General features: G+C 44.4%; 1 protein-coding gene across 3 annotated transcripts in view; it reads right to left on the minus strand.

Moving 5' to 3' along the window:
• Nucleotides 1–443: 443 nt before the first annotated feature.
• Nucleotides 444–17,448, minus strand: part of tp53inp1 (tumor protein p53 inducible nuclear protein 1) — a 53,764-nt gene continuing 36,759 nt past the window's right edge. For all 3 annotated transcript variants that reach the window (XM_070894382.1, XM_070894373.1, XM_070894390.1), the window contains exon 4: nt 444–3,123. In XM_070894382.1, coding sequence (XP_070750483.1) covers nt 2,874–3,123 — 250 coding nt within the window. In that variant the 3' untranslated portion in view covers nt 444–2,873. The remainder of the gene's footprint in view (nt 3,124–17,448) is intronic.

Here is a 17,448-nt window from a genome sequence, read left to right on the forward strand (position 1 = left end):
GTGCAAGTTTCCATTTTCAGAACTAGTCTCGGCCTTGTACGTGGATAACGTCATTTTTTTTTTAAAAACTTAGGCCGGGCGATGCAGCACATTCATGTATGCCAAAAGTTGGGCTGGCGATAAATGGACGATAATCGGGTGCTAGTTTCCACTTTTTAGCAAATATGGGCGATAGCCCGCATCTCAGCTCTTACATGGGTGCTAAATGGGCGATGTGCCGAAAGTCTAGCCCATGACTTCTGGCTGTTCCCCTTCTCCCTCATAATGTTCTGTACACTCTCAGCAATCATACTGGGACACAATAGTGTTATATGGATCTCACTGTGATCTAGTGTTAGTACAGTTTGTTTTATCTGCCCTTTGGTGTTTTTCCGATTTAAAAAAGTGACAATACTCAAACTCAAATTATTACATTTATTGACAAATTAAACATTTCCACAGTCAATACAAGAAATCAATAGCCAATTATTGGAACTTAAATCAAAAAGCACATTCCGGCTATGTGAAAGGACAGATAACTAGTTTTAAAATATCTTTTTTAAAATGCCATTTTAAAAAAAGAAACACAATTTCACATAGTGCAAACTGCACTAGTTAACCTTTTGGATTCACTAATAAATACCTAGATTCTAAATTAGTAAATAAACTTATATCACTAATTCTACAAGTCTATAAAGTTGACACACTTATTTGGCAAAGTGCTGTATTTATTCTGTAAATTGGATTATGATGCTGGTCAGCTGAGTGACCATAAAGTCCCAAAATGAGTTAAAACATCTCCAGGCTTTTTTCTTGTAATTATCTGGTACAACTGAATATAAAACTGTACAAAGTAACTTCACAAACAAGTTGTCTTCTGTGCATAGTTGGGTTGGTTTGTTATATTTACAACATCTGGCTCTTTCATATCTTCAAATTCTTCATATGTAACACAAAACAATGTTTTCACATACTGAATTTACACTGGAAGGCACATAATTAACAAAACCAAACATGAATCCCTGTATGAAATATTCAGCAATCTAAGCTACAGCTTAGTATTTTTATATGTAACATACACTTTCTTACAGCAACATGTACAAGCTTTGTTCAAAATTAAGACAGTTTTCTCTGTTGTTTTAATCTCATCATCACCAACTTAATCAACTCCTAATGCAACAATATACAAAGAAGCTTTTACATAAACACAATAAGTCAGTCAAATGTAATCAATCCGTACAACATCAAATACAGTCAACAACAATTTGGTTAGGATACATGTTAACCTTTATGTCCAATCACATTCAGCCACTATCAGTTTTCCATAGAGCCTAAAACATCTGCAAGCATTTCACCAAGAACAAAGATCAGGTTAGATTTTACCACAATGCTATCAGTGATAAATATCTAACAAAATAACCACTCAAAGAAAAATATATAATCAGATTTTCTTCACCAGTGTTAAGTTTAACAGTTTTATAAAGCACTTTCAGAGATGGACTTGTTTATCAGCTCTCAGTTTCCTAGACAACTTAAGAGGCATTAATGAGGCCTTTTACAGGATTTGCCAGACAGCATTGTCTTGAAATGCTCCTCTGTATGTTGTGAAAACAGTGATGTAAGACAATGTATTTGCACATTTAAAAATAAATCCTGAGGCAGAGTTGGATAATTTTCTAATACATTGAAGATTCCATGATATTTGCTGTGACACAACATTGGGTTTTTTCTAACTGAAATGCATTTATTTATTCCTATTTTTCAACCTATTTCTTTAAGGTGCTTCTACAAAGTAAAATCTTGTTGGACAAAAGCTTTACTAAATATGAAACAATATGCAGACATTTTTTCTTATTTTGCACTTGCAGCAACAGTTAAAAGTAAATATTTTTTTAAAAAGTCTTAATTGGGAAAATGAGGCCTCTGCGACTATCAGAATCCATACTTGCTCAACAGTCACATTCCTCCAAACAAGATTAAATTTCACAGGAACATCTTTGGAAAATGAGACAGAAATGTAGAATTAAATAGAAACACTTTATAACTAAAGCAGGTTCACTATTCTGTGATAAACCTCACAGCCAACATAGTGTAGTAAAGGGAAACAAGTAAACAAAAGCAATCCTTCATGTAAATGCACAGTACCGAGGTATCATCCAACATCAAAACATCTAAAAAATTCAGCACATTTAGAAAGGGGAAAAATGGATCATCTAGAAATATAACAATTTTAGACATATTCAAATTGCTACCGAGAGGGAAGTCACATATGTAGCTTCAAAGTTTAACTATTTACAAATATCCTGTCGCAATCATAATGATATATAACCACCACCAATCCAAAAAGGCCCATTTAAAAACAATGAAATATGCATTTACATAGGGCTTCCTTGATGTCACATACAGATGTTTAGAAAACTTATACACTATATTGTCCCTGAGAATCTGTGTTTTGAAATAAGATGAGTTTCACTTCACACAACAAATCACAGCTGAAAGAGGCTTTCCAGGCAATATTTCTTAATGATCATGTTGACAGCATACATTTTTTGTAACACATCTGAATTTTGCGCATGCGCGCGCATATACTCAAACATTCATGCACAGACAAAATGGGTCGTCATACTGAGATGGAAAACTTAACAAGCAAACCCTATATATTAAAAAGATTGCAGAAATTTCTAGATTTTAAGAGTAAAATCCTATCAATCAGGACAAGGCATTTGGTGATACTGAGTTTAAGATTTGAAAGCACCCAGAAAATAGAATAGAAACCCTAAAATACTTATTCAGTATGATTAATGATTCCTAATTTTGTTAAATATGGAGTCCTAAAAAAGTTACATACACATACTGTATTTACAACAACATTGTTTAAAAAGTTAAAATTGCAATTAATAATTATACTGGCGCTGGCAAGGTTGGTGTAGAACGTGTCCATTGTGCTTAGTTTGTCGAGAGTTGCACTCCCTAGTAAGGTTTTGGCGGCGAATGTTGTTGCGGTTTATGAGGTGCTTTGCGCCATGCTCTTTTCCATGTCTAACATGACGAAGCTGATTGGCTTGTTCCACGAAACTAGTGTGGGCGGCTAGAGCAGCTGCATAGCAGCGAATATGGTGGCCTACCCCGTTGGGGGTTTCAGTTCTAAAATGAGAAGCAAAATATCAATTATATAATCTGCATTTGTCTCGAGTTATCAAGCCAACGCATTACACAAAATCCAATTTTTGGTATACATCAATATAGTGCAGACTTTTCTATCAATTTCAGGTACCGTTTTAACCGACTATTTAACCACTGTATTTGATAAGCACAAAAAATAACTACTGTGGCATTTAAAGTGGTAATGCTGGCGGCAGCCCCAAATTTAGGAATTAGGAGGTGCTATTGCCACCACAGGCACCAAGGCACACATGAACAGTTGCCCCTCATCACCTCCCGCCCATGCCTCTAAAGCAATATAAATGTTTACTGCACTAGTATAACTTCTCATCTTTTTGACAGAATCATAGAATGGTTACAACGTCATGGCTTGTTGTGTGCCGGCCCCGGGCGGTAACCGCAGGGTGCTGCACTACCGGCAAATCGCCCCCAAAATCTCGGACGCAATTTCTCCCGAGGCGCCATTGCCACCCGCCCCCGGGCGAAAAGGACGTTGCGCCCAGTTATCACGGGGCGCAAAAAAGGGGCAATTTCGGCCCCATAATATTTTGACTTTCAAACAAGTTTGCATGCATGTAATCTCTCTTCTGCCCGCCAATAACATAAATGGAGCAGATTCCATGGGATTGGGAACAAGGGGTTTCTAGAACCAGGGCAAGGATTTTAAATTTAATGCGTTGAGGATGGGGAGCCAGTGTAGATCAGTAGGACATAGTGTGGGACAAGTTGGTGTTTATGAAGAACAAGGAATAGGAGACCAGTAAGGAAAGCATTGGAATAGTCAAGTCTGGAGGTCACAAAGTAATATATGTAAGGGTTTCAGGGCAGAGGGACTGAGGTACAGGAGGAGGTGGATGATGTTACAGAGGTAGAAGTGCGTGCTCTTGGTGATGAATTGGATATAGGGTTTAATGCTCAGCTCAGGGTTGAACAGGACATCAAGGCTGCAAACTGTCTGGTTTAGCTTGAAAGATCATCTGGGAAGAGGGATGGAATCAATGGCAGCAGAGTGGGATTTGCCACAAGAGCCAAAGATAATGGCTTTGATCTTGATGATATTGTGTGGCAGGAAGTTGTAACTCATCCATGACTTAATATCTGATAAACAGTCCGACAGTACAGAAGCAGTCAAGGGATTCAGATAGGTAGTAGAGACTTTGGGGTCGAGGTGCTAACCGAGGTGAGACGGGACTTCCTGCACCCGGCGCGGAAGTCCCGCCTGGCCACAAAATTGGGGTTACCACCCCCGAGAGGAAGTGGAGCACAATGTTGGGAACTCCACTTTCTCTCGGGGGCGGGACCAGGGTGGTAAGCATGCAAATTTTCCAGCACTATGTGGCCTCTCCACATTGTGTTGGAGCGAGCACAGGGCCCTCCCCTTCCATTAAAAGGGAGAGCACGCTGCGAGATCTGTAATGGGGTGAGGGGCTTCCTCTACGGCACTGGGGATGCAGGGTTCCGTGGCCGCAGTACACCACGAAAGGTCGGCCGAGAAAGAAAAATGGCGCAACGCACCGCCCCTTTAATTTTCACCCCGTGAGCGGAGTGAGACCCGGTTCGCAACCCGCGAGGCTGGCACTGACATCATCCACGGCAGCCTCATGGGGCGCTGCCCAATTTCCATTGTGGTAGCACCCCGTTGGGCAAGAAATCAATGCCAATTTCTCCCCCTTCCTCTTCTTCCCTCTGCAAGCGGATGCTGTAAATATGAAATGACAGCATGAAATGCTGGAAATATTCAGCAGTCAGGCAGCATCTTGACATGAGACATGAACTCTTGAATCGCTCTCCACGATCTGCTTGACCTGCTGAGTATTTGCAACGTTTTCTGTCTTCTCAGAGACCTTCCTTTACCATCCATGGCCTTGCAAGTGTCCAGCAACACTCCCTATACATTTAAAAAACACTTTTAACATCTATTGTAGCAAGCCACTACTTCAGTAAAATCAAAATAACCCAGTCCAAAAGCTTAAATGTAAATTTAACCTGACAGATGTGTATGTCCCTTTAAGAGGTGCCATCAGTGCCTCTGAGTCTGTGAGTCTGTTTGCACGCTGGGTTTACCTGGCATGCTTAGGACCCAGTGCTGAACTCAGTGTTAGGGTTGAAGTTCACTGTGGTGATGTTAAGTTGGCATTGCACACTGGCTGACGTCACCACTCTGCCATTTTTCTTTTGCAGTGTGATATTTCTTAACGGCAGCGCTACCAGGTCTAGGAAAATGGAGGATGCTGCGGGAACCATCACCAGCTGGCAAGAGTGGCAGCTGCCCTCTTTTTGCCATTTTTTGCCGGTAACGGTTGATGTTAAGCCACCGAATCTTTAGTCCCAAATTACTAAATATCTAGATGATGAAGAGAAAATAATGATTTATACACAGATTTCAGAAAGTATAGGTTAAATAGATGGTTTAATGAAAGGGGAATAAAGGGATATGGAAAGAGAGGAGGCACATGGGATTATGTCTATGGCTCACATGAAAGATAACCATCAACAAACTAGCTTGGCCAAATGTATTCTTTCCATGGTACCATTTTTATGTTTATCCATGTCCAACTACCAATTTTTCAGCACAATATCTTTGGTGAGGGGCATGTAATTTATATGCAGTGTGCTTTGCAAAGTAATTTTTGTGGCAAAGGATGCCATTTATTGGAGGAGCTATCAGCATGACTGTCAATTAATTTTGAATTAAGTTTCACCAGCTAGCCTGGAATATACACAACAAAAAGATGAAGGCCTAGAAATTGGAGGAGTTTATCACCGGCAGTTACCATCATATTCGGGCAAAGAAATAGTGGGCGCACCGCCGGTAAATCCCGTGGCAACCGCCATTTTCGAATGGCTGGCAGCGCTGCCAATATCAACGGTCGCTAAAATCATGTAGATGATGCAGATTGTGGCATCAGTGAGTAAGCAACGCTCACTTGACACCCGATTTGTGAGTTTGGAGTTCGCTGTTCAACTTACTGGCATGGCTTAAGTGCGATGAGTTGAGCAAATGTTGACAAGCAGGAAAGCAGCAGCAATATTTAAAAGGGATCATCAGCAATTACTTGAACCGGACATGTTTCTGCAGTTTGACTGGCTCTGTGCAACTTTCTGCAACACCAGCAGCTTTATAAACTTCTTTTAAGATTCTAACATAACAGGGAGTGGTGTTGCAAATGGAGAACACCTTCATTCTTATTTAAAGGCTTCTGCTCACAACACCTTCTCACAGTCATGGGAGCTCTAGAAGCAGTCACCCTTTTGCATGAATATCTTTGAGAGTGAGAGCAGAGGCAAGGAAGATGAGAAGATGCACGCAGAGGGAGGAGGACGTCGACAGGAGGGCTCTCAACAGGAGACTATGCCTATCTCGGGTCTTCGAAGAGCACTTCTCTTATATCCATTTAAGTGAGGAGCAGTGTATTAGGAGGCTACACTTCACCAAGGAGGTGGTCACAGAACTCTTCCAACTCCTGCAACCAGACCTGCAGCCTGAGAGCAGGACACAGTTCGCCCAGTGGTAATCGTTGCCCTCAATTACCTCACCAGCAGATCCTTCCAGTCTGCAGCAGGAGACATAGCTAACATCTCCCAATCCGCCATCTATCACTGAATCCAGGAGGTCACAGTAGCTCTCTACACCAGAAGGGACAATATAGTCTTCTCTCTGAGCAGAGAGAAGCAGAAGGAGTGTGATGTGGCTTTGCCAGGATAGCAAGCATCCCCATGGTGCAGGGTGTCATCGACTGCTTCGATGTCGCTTTGCCAGCGTTGAATAGCAATCCCGAGATCTTCTGTAACTGCAAAGGCTACCACTCACTTAATGTGCTGTTGTGCAACCACGTTCAGCGCTTCCTGATCGTCAATGCACGCTATCCTGGCAGCAACCATGATGCATTCATCCTGCATCAGTTTGGCATGTCAGAAATCTTTCAGCTACCACATTAAACTCGAGGGTGGCTGCTCGGAAACAAGGGCTATCCGCTCTGTACCTGGCTCAAGACTCTCCTCCGCAACCCCACCACTCATGGCTAGTACTCCTATAATGAGAGCCATGCTTCCACCAGGAACATCATCAAGCAGACCGTGGGGCTGCTGAAGCAATGGCTCCACTGCCTTGATCACTCAGGAAGAGCCCCCCACTACTTGTCAGAGTGGGTGTCCCATTTCGTGGTGATCTGCTGCATGCTAGGCCACAACTATGCCATCATGAGGGCACAGCCCATGCATGCACCAGGGATTGTGGAACCACCCCAGGGGGTACATGAGGGAGAGGAGGAGGAAGAGGATGAGGAAGTCGAGGTAGAGGAAAAGTATGAGGAGGCAGGGCGGAGGTAGGCAGTCAATTCCCCCTTCTGGGTGGGCTGTCCATGAATGCCGCATCAAATTCCAAATCCAATTAATGGAATCCCAAATCCCCGTTGCTCACTACTTCCCCATCATACCATCCCTGTGTCGTGGAATATCACAGCGTCCTCCTGAGCACAAAGCAAAAGTGAAAGCCACGGAAGATTTCAAACAAAATTTATAAACTTATCCAAAGTCACTTCACATATATTTACACTTACGATATGAACTAATCACCCTTGTGCAAACCCTTAAATGCCTGTCGTTCAGGTACCCTTTCCTGACCTAGTGCTCCTATGAAGTGCTCCTCTCAGTGGCTGCAGCATGGCTGGTGGAAGGCTGCCGAGTCTCCATGGGAGAGACTTCAGATAGCCTTGCAGGATGACCTCGAGCACTTTGGCTCCAGAAGGCCTGGCTGCAGATTGCACCAGCTTGGCATGGGTGGCAACAGTCTGTGCTGGCTGGCTGGCTAACAGGCAACAACAAGGGTGGCAGTGTTCGGAACAGAAATGCCATCATCCTGAGAGAGGATAGCAGGGCTCTGCTCCACTGAACCAGTGTCCCCAAGAGATGGGGACACTACCACTACGAATCAGATTTCTGCATGTGAACCTTGGGCATTGACTGGGAAAAGTTAAAAACAGACAATGATGTCCTCATGTTATTTAGACTTTTGGGCTCAATGCAAGATGCCAATGCTGAGAAATGGGGCATTTTTCTATATTTTGCAATTGAACAAGCATTATTCTCTTTTATTTAGGATATTAAGGATAAGGGGTAAGCCATTTAGGACTGAGATGAGGAGAAACTTCTTCATTCAGAGAATTGTGAACCTGTGGAATTCTCTACCACAGAAAGTTGTTGAGGCCAGTTCGTTAGATATATTCAAAAGGGAGTTAGATGTGGCCCTTACAGCTAAAGGGATCAAGGGATATGGAGAGAAAGCAGAATGTGGCCCTTACAGCTAAAGAGATCAAGGGGTATGCAGGAATGGGGTACTAAAGTTGCATGATCAGCCATGATCATATTGAATGATGGTGCAGGCTCGAAGGGCCGATTTTCTGCACCTATTTTCTATGTTTCTATATCAACCAACCCCCAAAGAGTGGAATGTGAAAGTTTCCACCACAAACTGTTGTTGAAGCACAATCCGCAGGTTCTTTCAAAGGAGACTTAGATGGTTGCCAGAAAAAGAGATGTTAAAGTATATGGGGAGTGAGCAAGAGAGTGGAATTAGACTAGATGGCTTATGTAGAAAAACACCAGTGCAAACTTGACCGGCCAAATGATTTGTTGCAGTGCTGTAACCTTCTATGGGGGCAAAATTGCCCCTTTTTATAGCCATATTAATGTCTCTGGGGGGGCGCAAGGCAATTTTTGCCCGTGGGAGGGCCTCCTGGGAAATTGCCCCAGAGGTTTGGGAGGCTATATCCCTGCAACCCCGGGCCGCCGTGCAACCGGCGATGATGTCATCGCTGTGTGCGGCGACCCCTTAACGCCCCCACAGGGTAATTGAAGGGGAGGGGCTTTGTAGTGCATCAGTGCTGTGCTACCGCCCCTCAAAGGAGGGGTGCAAGGCCTAATTCCGCATCGGGATCGGGGCAACTATGCAAGCCACATTTTGTTATGTGATTTCATACCACATGATAAGATGGGGGGTGGGCAGAAGTCAGGGCCGTTATCACCGGAATGCAGCAGCTAAGTGGCAGAATCCAATGGCTGCTAATTTCTGCTCGAATGGCCGCTGCCAGCAAAATTCAGCAGGGGCTTTTTTCTGGCGGTCCCCACTTCCGCTCCGCCACTGCCGAGCGGCCATAAGTGCACCATCAGTCCGCGCACCGCCGGGACCCCCCACTTCTGTTGATATTCAGACTGAAAAATCTAATGGCCGCCGAGCGGAGACCCTGACAGCTTTCTCTGTCGGTGCATCTTTCGTTCCCTCCGTGAGCCTCGGCTGCACGGGGGCCATTAAAAGTAAGGGCCCAAAGCCGCCGCCGCCATTTTTTTTTGCCGATCGACTTCCATATTGGCCGGACTATTGTGCCCCCTGGTTTGTCCGGGCCGCCAACAGAAGGCCGTCACGGAGGCCGTGGTGAGCGGCGAGGTTGAAAGCATTAATGATGATGGTATGCTCATACCCCAACCCTTTTGGGTGCCAGGCTGCTGGTCCGGCAGAAACCCTCCCTGGTGGCCCAGTGGCCGATCCTAAAGATTCGCTGATTCTCTCCCCTTTAAAAGGAGGGCAGAGAAGTAGTGACTCAGATGCGCAATGATGTCACCACCGCTCCGCTGCTGAGTGACAGCGGCGGAAAATCCATCCTGCCTCCACTTCCGCCCCTCACCTGCACTTACCGCCGCACTTCCGCCCCCATTATGACTGACTTCCTGGCCGCTTAAAAAAAAAGACAAAGACCTGAATATCAATCAAGAGTCGACCTCATCCAAGATGGCAGTAAAAGCATTTAAAAAACAGTAAGTGCACCAGGTTTCTGGCGGGCCTGAATTTCGGCCTCTGAATGTTTAACAACATTACAGTGCTTGGCTAGGATTTATTAATTAGACAGGAGCTGTATATTTTGCTTGAAAAGCAGAATTCAAAGAGAACATTAAGTGGGCGAAATTGGATTTGGCCAGAAAGTGGGCGCAGGGAGTGCGAAGCACGATCTGCTCACGCTCTTTGATAGTGGGCAGGCAGCATGTAAAATGCATGCTACCTGCTCATTAGCATGATTGCAGCGCTGAGCCCAGCGCTAAATGCGCTGCTGGTTGGCTCAGCGCTCAACAGGGGGTCCAATTTTGGGTGCAGTCTGCTCTTCAATTTAAGTTTGCCTAGGCTCTCTGCACTTCTTAAAGGGAAGGTGCGTTGTTGCAGAAGTCGCTGTTGCTGCAGCAATGTCACAACAGAGCAGAGATAGGGCACCTCGCTTCTCAGATGCAGCCCTGGAAGCATTGGTCCATGAGACCAATAGAGAAGAAAGATCCTCCACCCGCATGGGGGCAGGAGGCCTTTGGGATAGAATGTCAGAAGGCAGTGGGAGGGGATAACACAAGACATCAACGCCACCAGTGTTGCCACCAGGACCTTGATCCAGTGCTGCAAGAAGTTTAATGATCTCACACGAGTGGTCAAGGTGAGTGAATGCATCTTCAAATGCCATATCCCACCAAGTGCACCACTAGTCTCACACGCTGCCCAATGCACCACAACCCCATCACTCACCTAACAACAATCTCTAGCAATCACAACCCATACCTCACAATCATAGCTTCACCTCACACTCACACCACTGCTGCAAGCCTCACACCCACATCTCACACCTTGCGCACAATGTCAGCTATTGAACCATGACAGGCACATCACCCAAGCACATTTTACCATGCTCACTGACACACTTTCCTTTCTCTTGCAGGCCAAGGTGGCTCACAACCGGCGTGAGCAGCAGCAGCAGACAGGTGGGGGCAAGCATATCCGCACAACTTTACTGCGCTGGAGGATCGAGTGCAGGAGATAATTAGAGATGCCATCATGGAGGCCGTGGTGAGCGGCGAGGTTGAAAGTACTGATGATGATGGTATGCTCATACCCAATCCTTCTTCTCACTTCCCCCTTATTATGTATGCAATAAAGGTTCAAACTGAGTACTGTTTAACTAAGCAAGGTACAACCTTGGCTCTGCTTTATTTAGGCCCAAAGTGGCTGACTCTCAAAATGGCTGGCCTTTTATACCTGAGCAGCATCATGTGCATGCTGCTCAGTGGCCTCCAACAATGCCATCTACAAACAGCATATGCATACATGACACCCCTCATCACACAATACCTTCTCACTTACAAGCTGCTGATGGTGTAAGAATGCACATCTTGCTTTCCCCTTTCTCCTCACCAGAACTGAATCTTGTGTCTTTCTCCTTTCAGATACCCAAGAACTGCCAGTGCAAGAACAACTAGAGGAGGAAAGTGATGGAGAAGAAGAGGCACCATCACTCGATCTGACACTCCCAAGCACCAGCTCAGAATATGGCACTGCGCAAACTTTAGAGAGTAGTAGAGCGGAATCTGCACATGGTGATTCAAAATAGCAGATCGTGTGTCAAAACAGCGTTGCACACTGATTGATGTCACGATTTGCCTAATTTGCTTTCTTCTGCCAAAATGGCGACCACCCGCGCCGGAAGTGGGTCGGCTGCCATTTTTCTGGCGAAACCTGCCTTAAATACCAGTGCTAAGAGCGGGAATTTCGTGGCCACAAAGTATAGCATTGAGTATATCAGGATTATGTAGCCTTAAGTATTGTGCGGAGGAATTCAAATTATACAATTAAATCATTTCACAATAATCATATTTAGTCACAGGTAGTGATAGTCATGAGGAATGTAGCTTATTACTGGTGGCTGACTCAAACCATCCCAATGGCCATACTGATTAATTAGTCTGCGGAATATAGGTTAATTTTCTTTCACTGCATAACCATAACACATTGTCATTGTAAGCATGTCAAATAAATATAATGCTCCCAAGATCATGTTCTATTGAGACCTTCTCCACGTTAGAAATCTGCACACACTCGAACAGCAGTGCTATGTGCAGCCAGCTGAATCAAAGAACTTCCTTTCTGGAAATAGCTTGATTTTATAGCTCAATTTGAACAAATTATGCAAGTGCTGATGACACTGCAGAGTGCTCTAACCAGAGGAATAAAAAACAGCTGCAAAAATATCACAGTAGCATTACAGACAGAGGAAAAGTAACAAAAGGATTGCTGAACCATATGGATCCAATTCTTCCTTTGACAAACCCCTTGGGAGATCTTTTTCTTACATTTTAAACACATCAATGTTGAAAAAAAAACTTTTTTAGGCTGAGCTTATGCAATGCAAAATTAAAATTGAAAAAGGTTCAAACCATCTTATGTTATCTGAAATGTTGTCTACCAAGGAATAATTCATTCTCACATTACGCACTAATCATTCAGTGCTGCTGCACACTGATAGCAACAAACGAAATGCAGCCATTTCCTCATATTTAGCAAGAACTAAAATATGTTTATAAGTTTTGAAGCTATCCTTTTAATGCAATTGTCAAGTAGCCCAGTTATTATTTACTCCACAAAGGTTTTTAATCTGATCAGGACTCCATCTTTTCCTTACTCCTCCACAAATATATACCTTGGTTGTTGGACAAGAACATTTTATGAATACAAAATTAAAAAGGTACTATCTTCAGTGCAGTTCCTGGTGGGAATGGCCCTACATCACAAAAGTGTCACTAATTTGCTACTCATTGGCAATCCTGCTCACAAGATTACATGGTGCGGGTAATTGGAAAAAAAAAAAGCCACATTGGTGCAGTATGGACTTCTCCTCAGAGGACCTGAGGCACATTGTTAGGACAGAACAAAAGGAGCTTCATTCTACACCAGGCTGCATTACAGGTATAGTTGAACTTGGTACTGACATTGATGCCTGAAGTGAGAAGAGTTCCACTTCCGAGCACGAACATCCCTCACCACTGATGAACACAAAAATAAATAAATGGTACCAGGCAGAGGCTAATTTGTAGATCAATTTTCGACAGTCAAGAACAGGAGAATGTAGATCTGCAGCTGTGATGCCCCAAAGTAAGCTCACCATCTTAGATTTGAGGGCAGCAGGAGAGGAAGATGAAAATTGCAGACAGATGCTTAGCATTTCTCAATAGGTGGGGAAACAATAGCTTCAACATGCTGCTTTGAAAATATGACACTAGGTACAGAATGTCTATCCATTTCATAACATAGAAACATAGAAAATAGGTGCAGGAGCAGGCCATGCAGCCCTTCGAGCCTGCACCACCATTCAATATGATCATGGCTGATCATGCAACTTCAGTACTCCACTTCTGCCTTCTCTCCATACCCTCTGATCCCTTTAGCCGTAAGGGCCACATCTCATCATCATCATCATAGGCAGTCCCTCGGAATTGAGGAAGACTTGCTTCCACTCTTAGCATGAGTTCTTAGGTGGCTGTACAGTCCAATACGAGAACCACAGTCTCTGTCACAGGTGGGACAGACAGTGGTTGAGGGGAGGGTGGGTGGGGAGCTTGGTTTGCCATACGCTCCTTCCGCTGCCTGTGCTTGATTTCTGCATGCTCTCGGCGACGATACTCGAGGAGCTCAGCGCCCTTCCGGATGCACTTCCTCCACTTAGGGCGGTCTATGGCCAAGGGACTCCCAGGTGTCAGTGGCGAAGTCGCACTTTATCAGGGAGGCTTTGAGGGTGTCCTTGTAGCATTTCCTCTGCCCACCATTGGCTCGTTTGCCATGGACGAGTTCCGAGTAGAACGCTTGCTTTTGGAGTCTCGTGTCTGGCATGCGAACTATGTGGCTTGCCCAGCGGAGCTGATCAAGCGTGGTCAGTTCTTCAATGCTGGAGATGTTGGCCTGGACGAGGACACTAATGTTTGTGCGTTTGTCCTTCCAGGGGATTTGTAGGATCTTGTGGAGACATCACTGTTGGTATTTCTCCAGCGACTTGAGATGTCTACTGTACATGGTCCACGTCTCTGAGCCATACAGGAGGGTGGGTATTACTATGGAGCTGTAGATCATGAGCTTGGTGACAGTTTTGAGGAACTGGTCTTCAAACACTCTTTTCCTCAGGCGGCCGAAGGCAGTGTTGGATCTTGTCGTCAATGCCTGCTCTTGTTGATAGGAGGCTCCCGAGATAAGGGAAATGGTCCACGGTATCCAGGGCCGCGCTGTGGATCTTGATGTCTGGGGGGCAGTGCTGTGCGGTGAGGACAGGCTGGTGGAGGACCTTTATCATACTGATGTTTACCATAAGACCGATGCTTTAATACGCCTCGGTAAATACGTCAACTATGTCCTGGCGTTCAGCCTGTGTGTGTGCACAGACGCATACTGTAGCTCGACGACAGAGGTTGGAGTGGTCTTGGACCTGGCCTGGAGATGGCGAAGGTTGAACAGCTTCCCACTGGTTCTGTCGTTTAGTTCAACTCCAGCGGGGAGCTTGCCCACTGTGAGGTGGAGCATGGCAGCAAGGAAGATTGAGAAGAGGGTTGGGCCGATGATGCAGCCCTGCTTGACCCCGGACCGGACATGGATTGGGTCTGTGGTGGATCCGTTGGCAAGGATCATGGCTGACCTGCCGGAACATAGAAACACAGAAAATAGGTGCAGGAGCAGGCCATTTGGCCCTTCGAGCCTGCATTACCGTTCAATATGATCATGGCTGATCATGCAACTTCAGTACCCCACTCCTGCCTTCCCTCCATACACCCTGATCCCTTTAGCCATAAGGGCCACATCTAACTCCCTTCTGAATATATCCAACGAACTGGACTCAACAACTTTCTGTGGTAGAGAATGCCATAGGTTCACAATTCTCTGGGTGAAAAAGTTTCTCCTCATCTCGGTCCTAGATGGCGTACCACTTATCCCTAGACTGTGACCCCTGGTTCTGGACTTTCCAACATCGGGAACATTCTTCCTGCATCTAACCTGTCCAATCCCGTCAGAATTTTATATGCTTCTATGAGATCCCCTCTCATTGTTCTAAATTCCAGTGAATATAAGCCTAGTCGATCCAGTCTTTCTTCATATGTCAGTACTGCCATTCCGGGAATCAGTCTGGTGAACCTTCGCTGCACACCCTCTATAGCAAGAATTCCTTCCTCAGATTAGGAGACCAAAACCACACACAATACGCAAGGTGTGGTCTCACCAAGGCCCTGTACAAGTGCAGAAAGACCTCCCTGCTCCTATACTCAAATCCTCTCGCTATGAAGGTCAACATGCCATTTGCTTTCTTCACTGCCTGCTGTACCTGCATGCCTACTTTCAATGATTGATGAACCATGACACCCAGGTCTCATTGCACCTCCCCTTTTACTAATCTGTCACCATTCAGATAATAATTTGCCTTCCTGTTTTTGCCACCAAAGTGGATAACCTCACATTTATCCACATTATACCGCATCTGCCATGCATTTGCCCACTCACCTAACCTGTCCAAGTAACCCTGCAGCCTCTTAGCATCCTCTTCACAGCTCACACTGCCACCCAGCTTAGTGTCATCTGCAAACTTAGAGATATTACATTCAATTGCTTCATCTAAATCATTAATATATATTGTAAACAGCTGGGGTCCCAGCACTGAACCTTGCGGTATCCCACTAGTCACTGCCTGCCATTCTCAAAAGGACCCGTTTATTCCTATTCTTGGCTTCCTGTTTGCCAACTAGTTCTTTATCCACTCTATACATTACCCCCAATATCATGTGCCTTAATTTTGCACACTAATCTCTTGTGTGGGACCTTGTCAAAAGCCTTTTGAATGTCCAATACACCACATCCACTGGTTCTCCCTTATCCACTCTACTCGTTAGATCCTCAAAAAATTCTAGAAGATTCGTCAAGAATGATTTCCCTTTCATAAATCCATACTGATTTGGACCGATCCTGTCACTGCTTTCCAAATACGCTACTATTACATCTTTAATAATTGATTCCAGCATTTTCCCTACTACCGATGTCAGGCTAACTGGTCTATAATTCCCTGTTTTCTCTCTCCCTCCTTTTTTAAAAAATGGGGTTACATTAGCTACTCTCCAATCCATAGGAACTGGAATGTTGGATAACTCGCAACAAAAATATATCCCAATGAGAAGGAAAGTCTGTAAGAGAAGGGATAACCATCCGTGGCTAACTAAGGAAATAAGGGAGGGTATGAAATTGAAAACAAGGGCATACAATGTGGTCAAGACTAGTGGGAGGCCAGAGGATTGGGAAATTTTAAAAGCCAGCAGAGAACGACTAAAAAAATGATTAAGAGAGGGAAGATAGATTATGAAAGTAAAGCAGCACGGAATGTAAAAAACAGATAGTAAGAGTTTCTATAGGTACATAAAAAGGAAAAGAGTGGATAAAGTAAATGTTGGTCCCCTGGAGAATGAGACTGGGGAATTAATAATAGAGAACAGCGAATTGGCAGATATGTTGAACAAATATTTTGTATCAGTCTTCACGGTAATGGATAATCAAGGGGCTATAGGTAGGGAGGAACTTAATACAATCACTATCACTAATGAAATACTAGGTAAAATAATGGGACTAAAGGCGGACAAGTCCCCTACACCTGATGGCTTACATCATAGGGTCTTAATAGAAGTGGCTGTAGAGATGGTGGATGCATTGGTTGTAATCTACCAAAATTCCCTGGAGTGGGGCGGTCCCAGCAGATTTGAAAACCGCAAATATAACGCCCCTATTTAAAAAAGGAGGCAGACAAAAAGCAGGAAACTATAGACCAGTTAGCCTAACATCGGTCGTTGGGAAAATGCTGGAGTCCATTATTAAAGAAGCAGCAGCGGGACATTTGGAAAAGCATGATTCAATCAACTAGAGTCAGCATGGTTTTATGAAAGGGAAATCATGTTTGACAAATTTGCTGGACTTCTTTGAGGATGTAATGAGCAGGGTAGATAAAGGGGAACCAGTGGATGTGGTGTATTTGGATTTCCAGAAAGCATTCGATAACGTGCCACATAAGAGATTACTGCACAAGTTAAAAGCTCATGGGGTTGGGGATAATATATTAGCATGGATAGAGGATTGGTTAACTAACAGAAAACAGAGAGTTGGGATAAATGGGTAATTTTCCGGTGGGCAAACAGTGACTAGTGGGGTGCTGTAGGGATCGGTGCTGGGTCTTCAACTATTTACAATCTATATTAATGACTTGAAGGGATCGAGTGTAATGCGGCCAAATGTCATGTATGTACATTCTGTTTGTAGCCACCAGATGGCGTCATTGTTGGAGGTCACAGAGCAGCACGTACATGGTGCTGCTCAGGTATAAAAGGCGAGCCATTTTGAGAGTCAGGCACTTTGGGCCTAAATAAAATAGAGCCAAGGTCGTACTTTGCTTAGTTAAACAGTACTCAGTTTGAACCTTTATTGCATACGTA

Source organism: Pristiophorus japonicus, chromosome 1, assembly GCF_044704955.1.
Source record: "Pristiophorus japonicus isolate sPriJap1 chromosome 1, sPriJap1.hap1, whole genome shotgun sequence".
NCBI classification, from domain to species: domain Eukaryota; kingdom Metazoa; phylum Chordata; class Chondrichthyes; family Pristiophoridae; genus Pristiophorus; species Pristiophorus japonicus.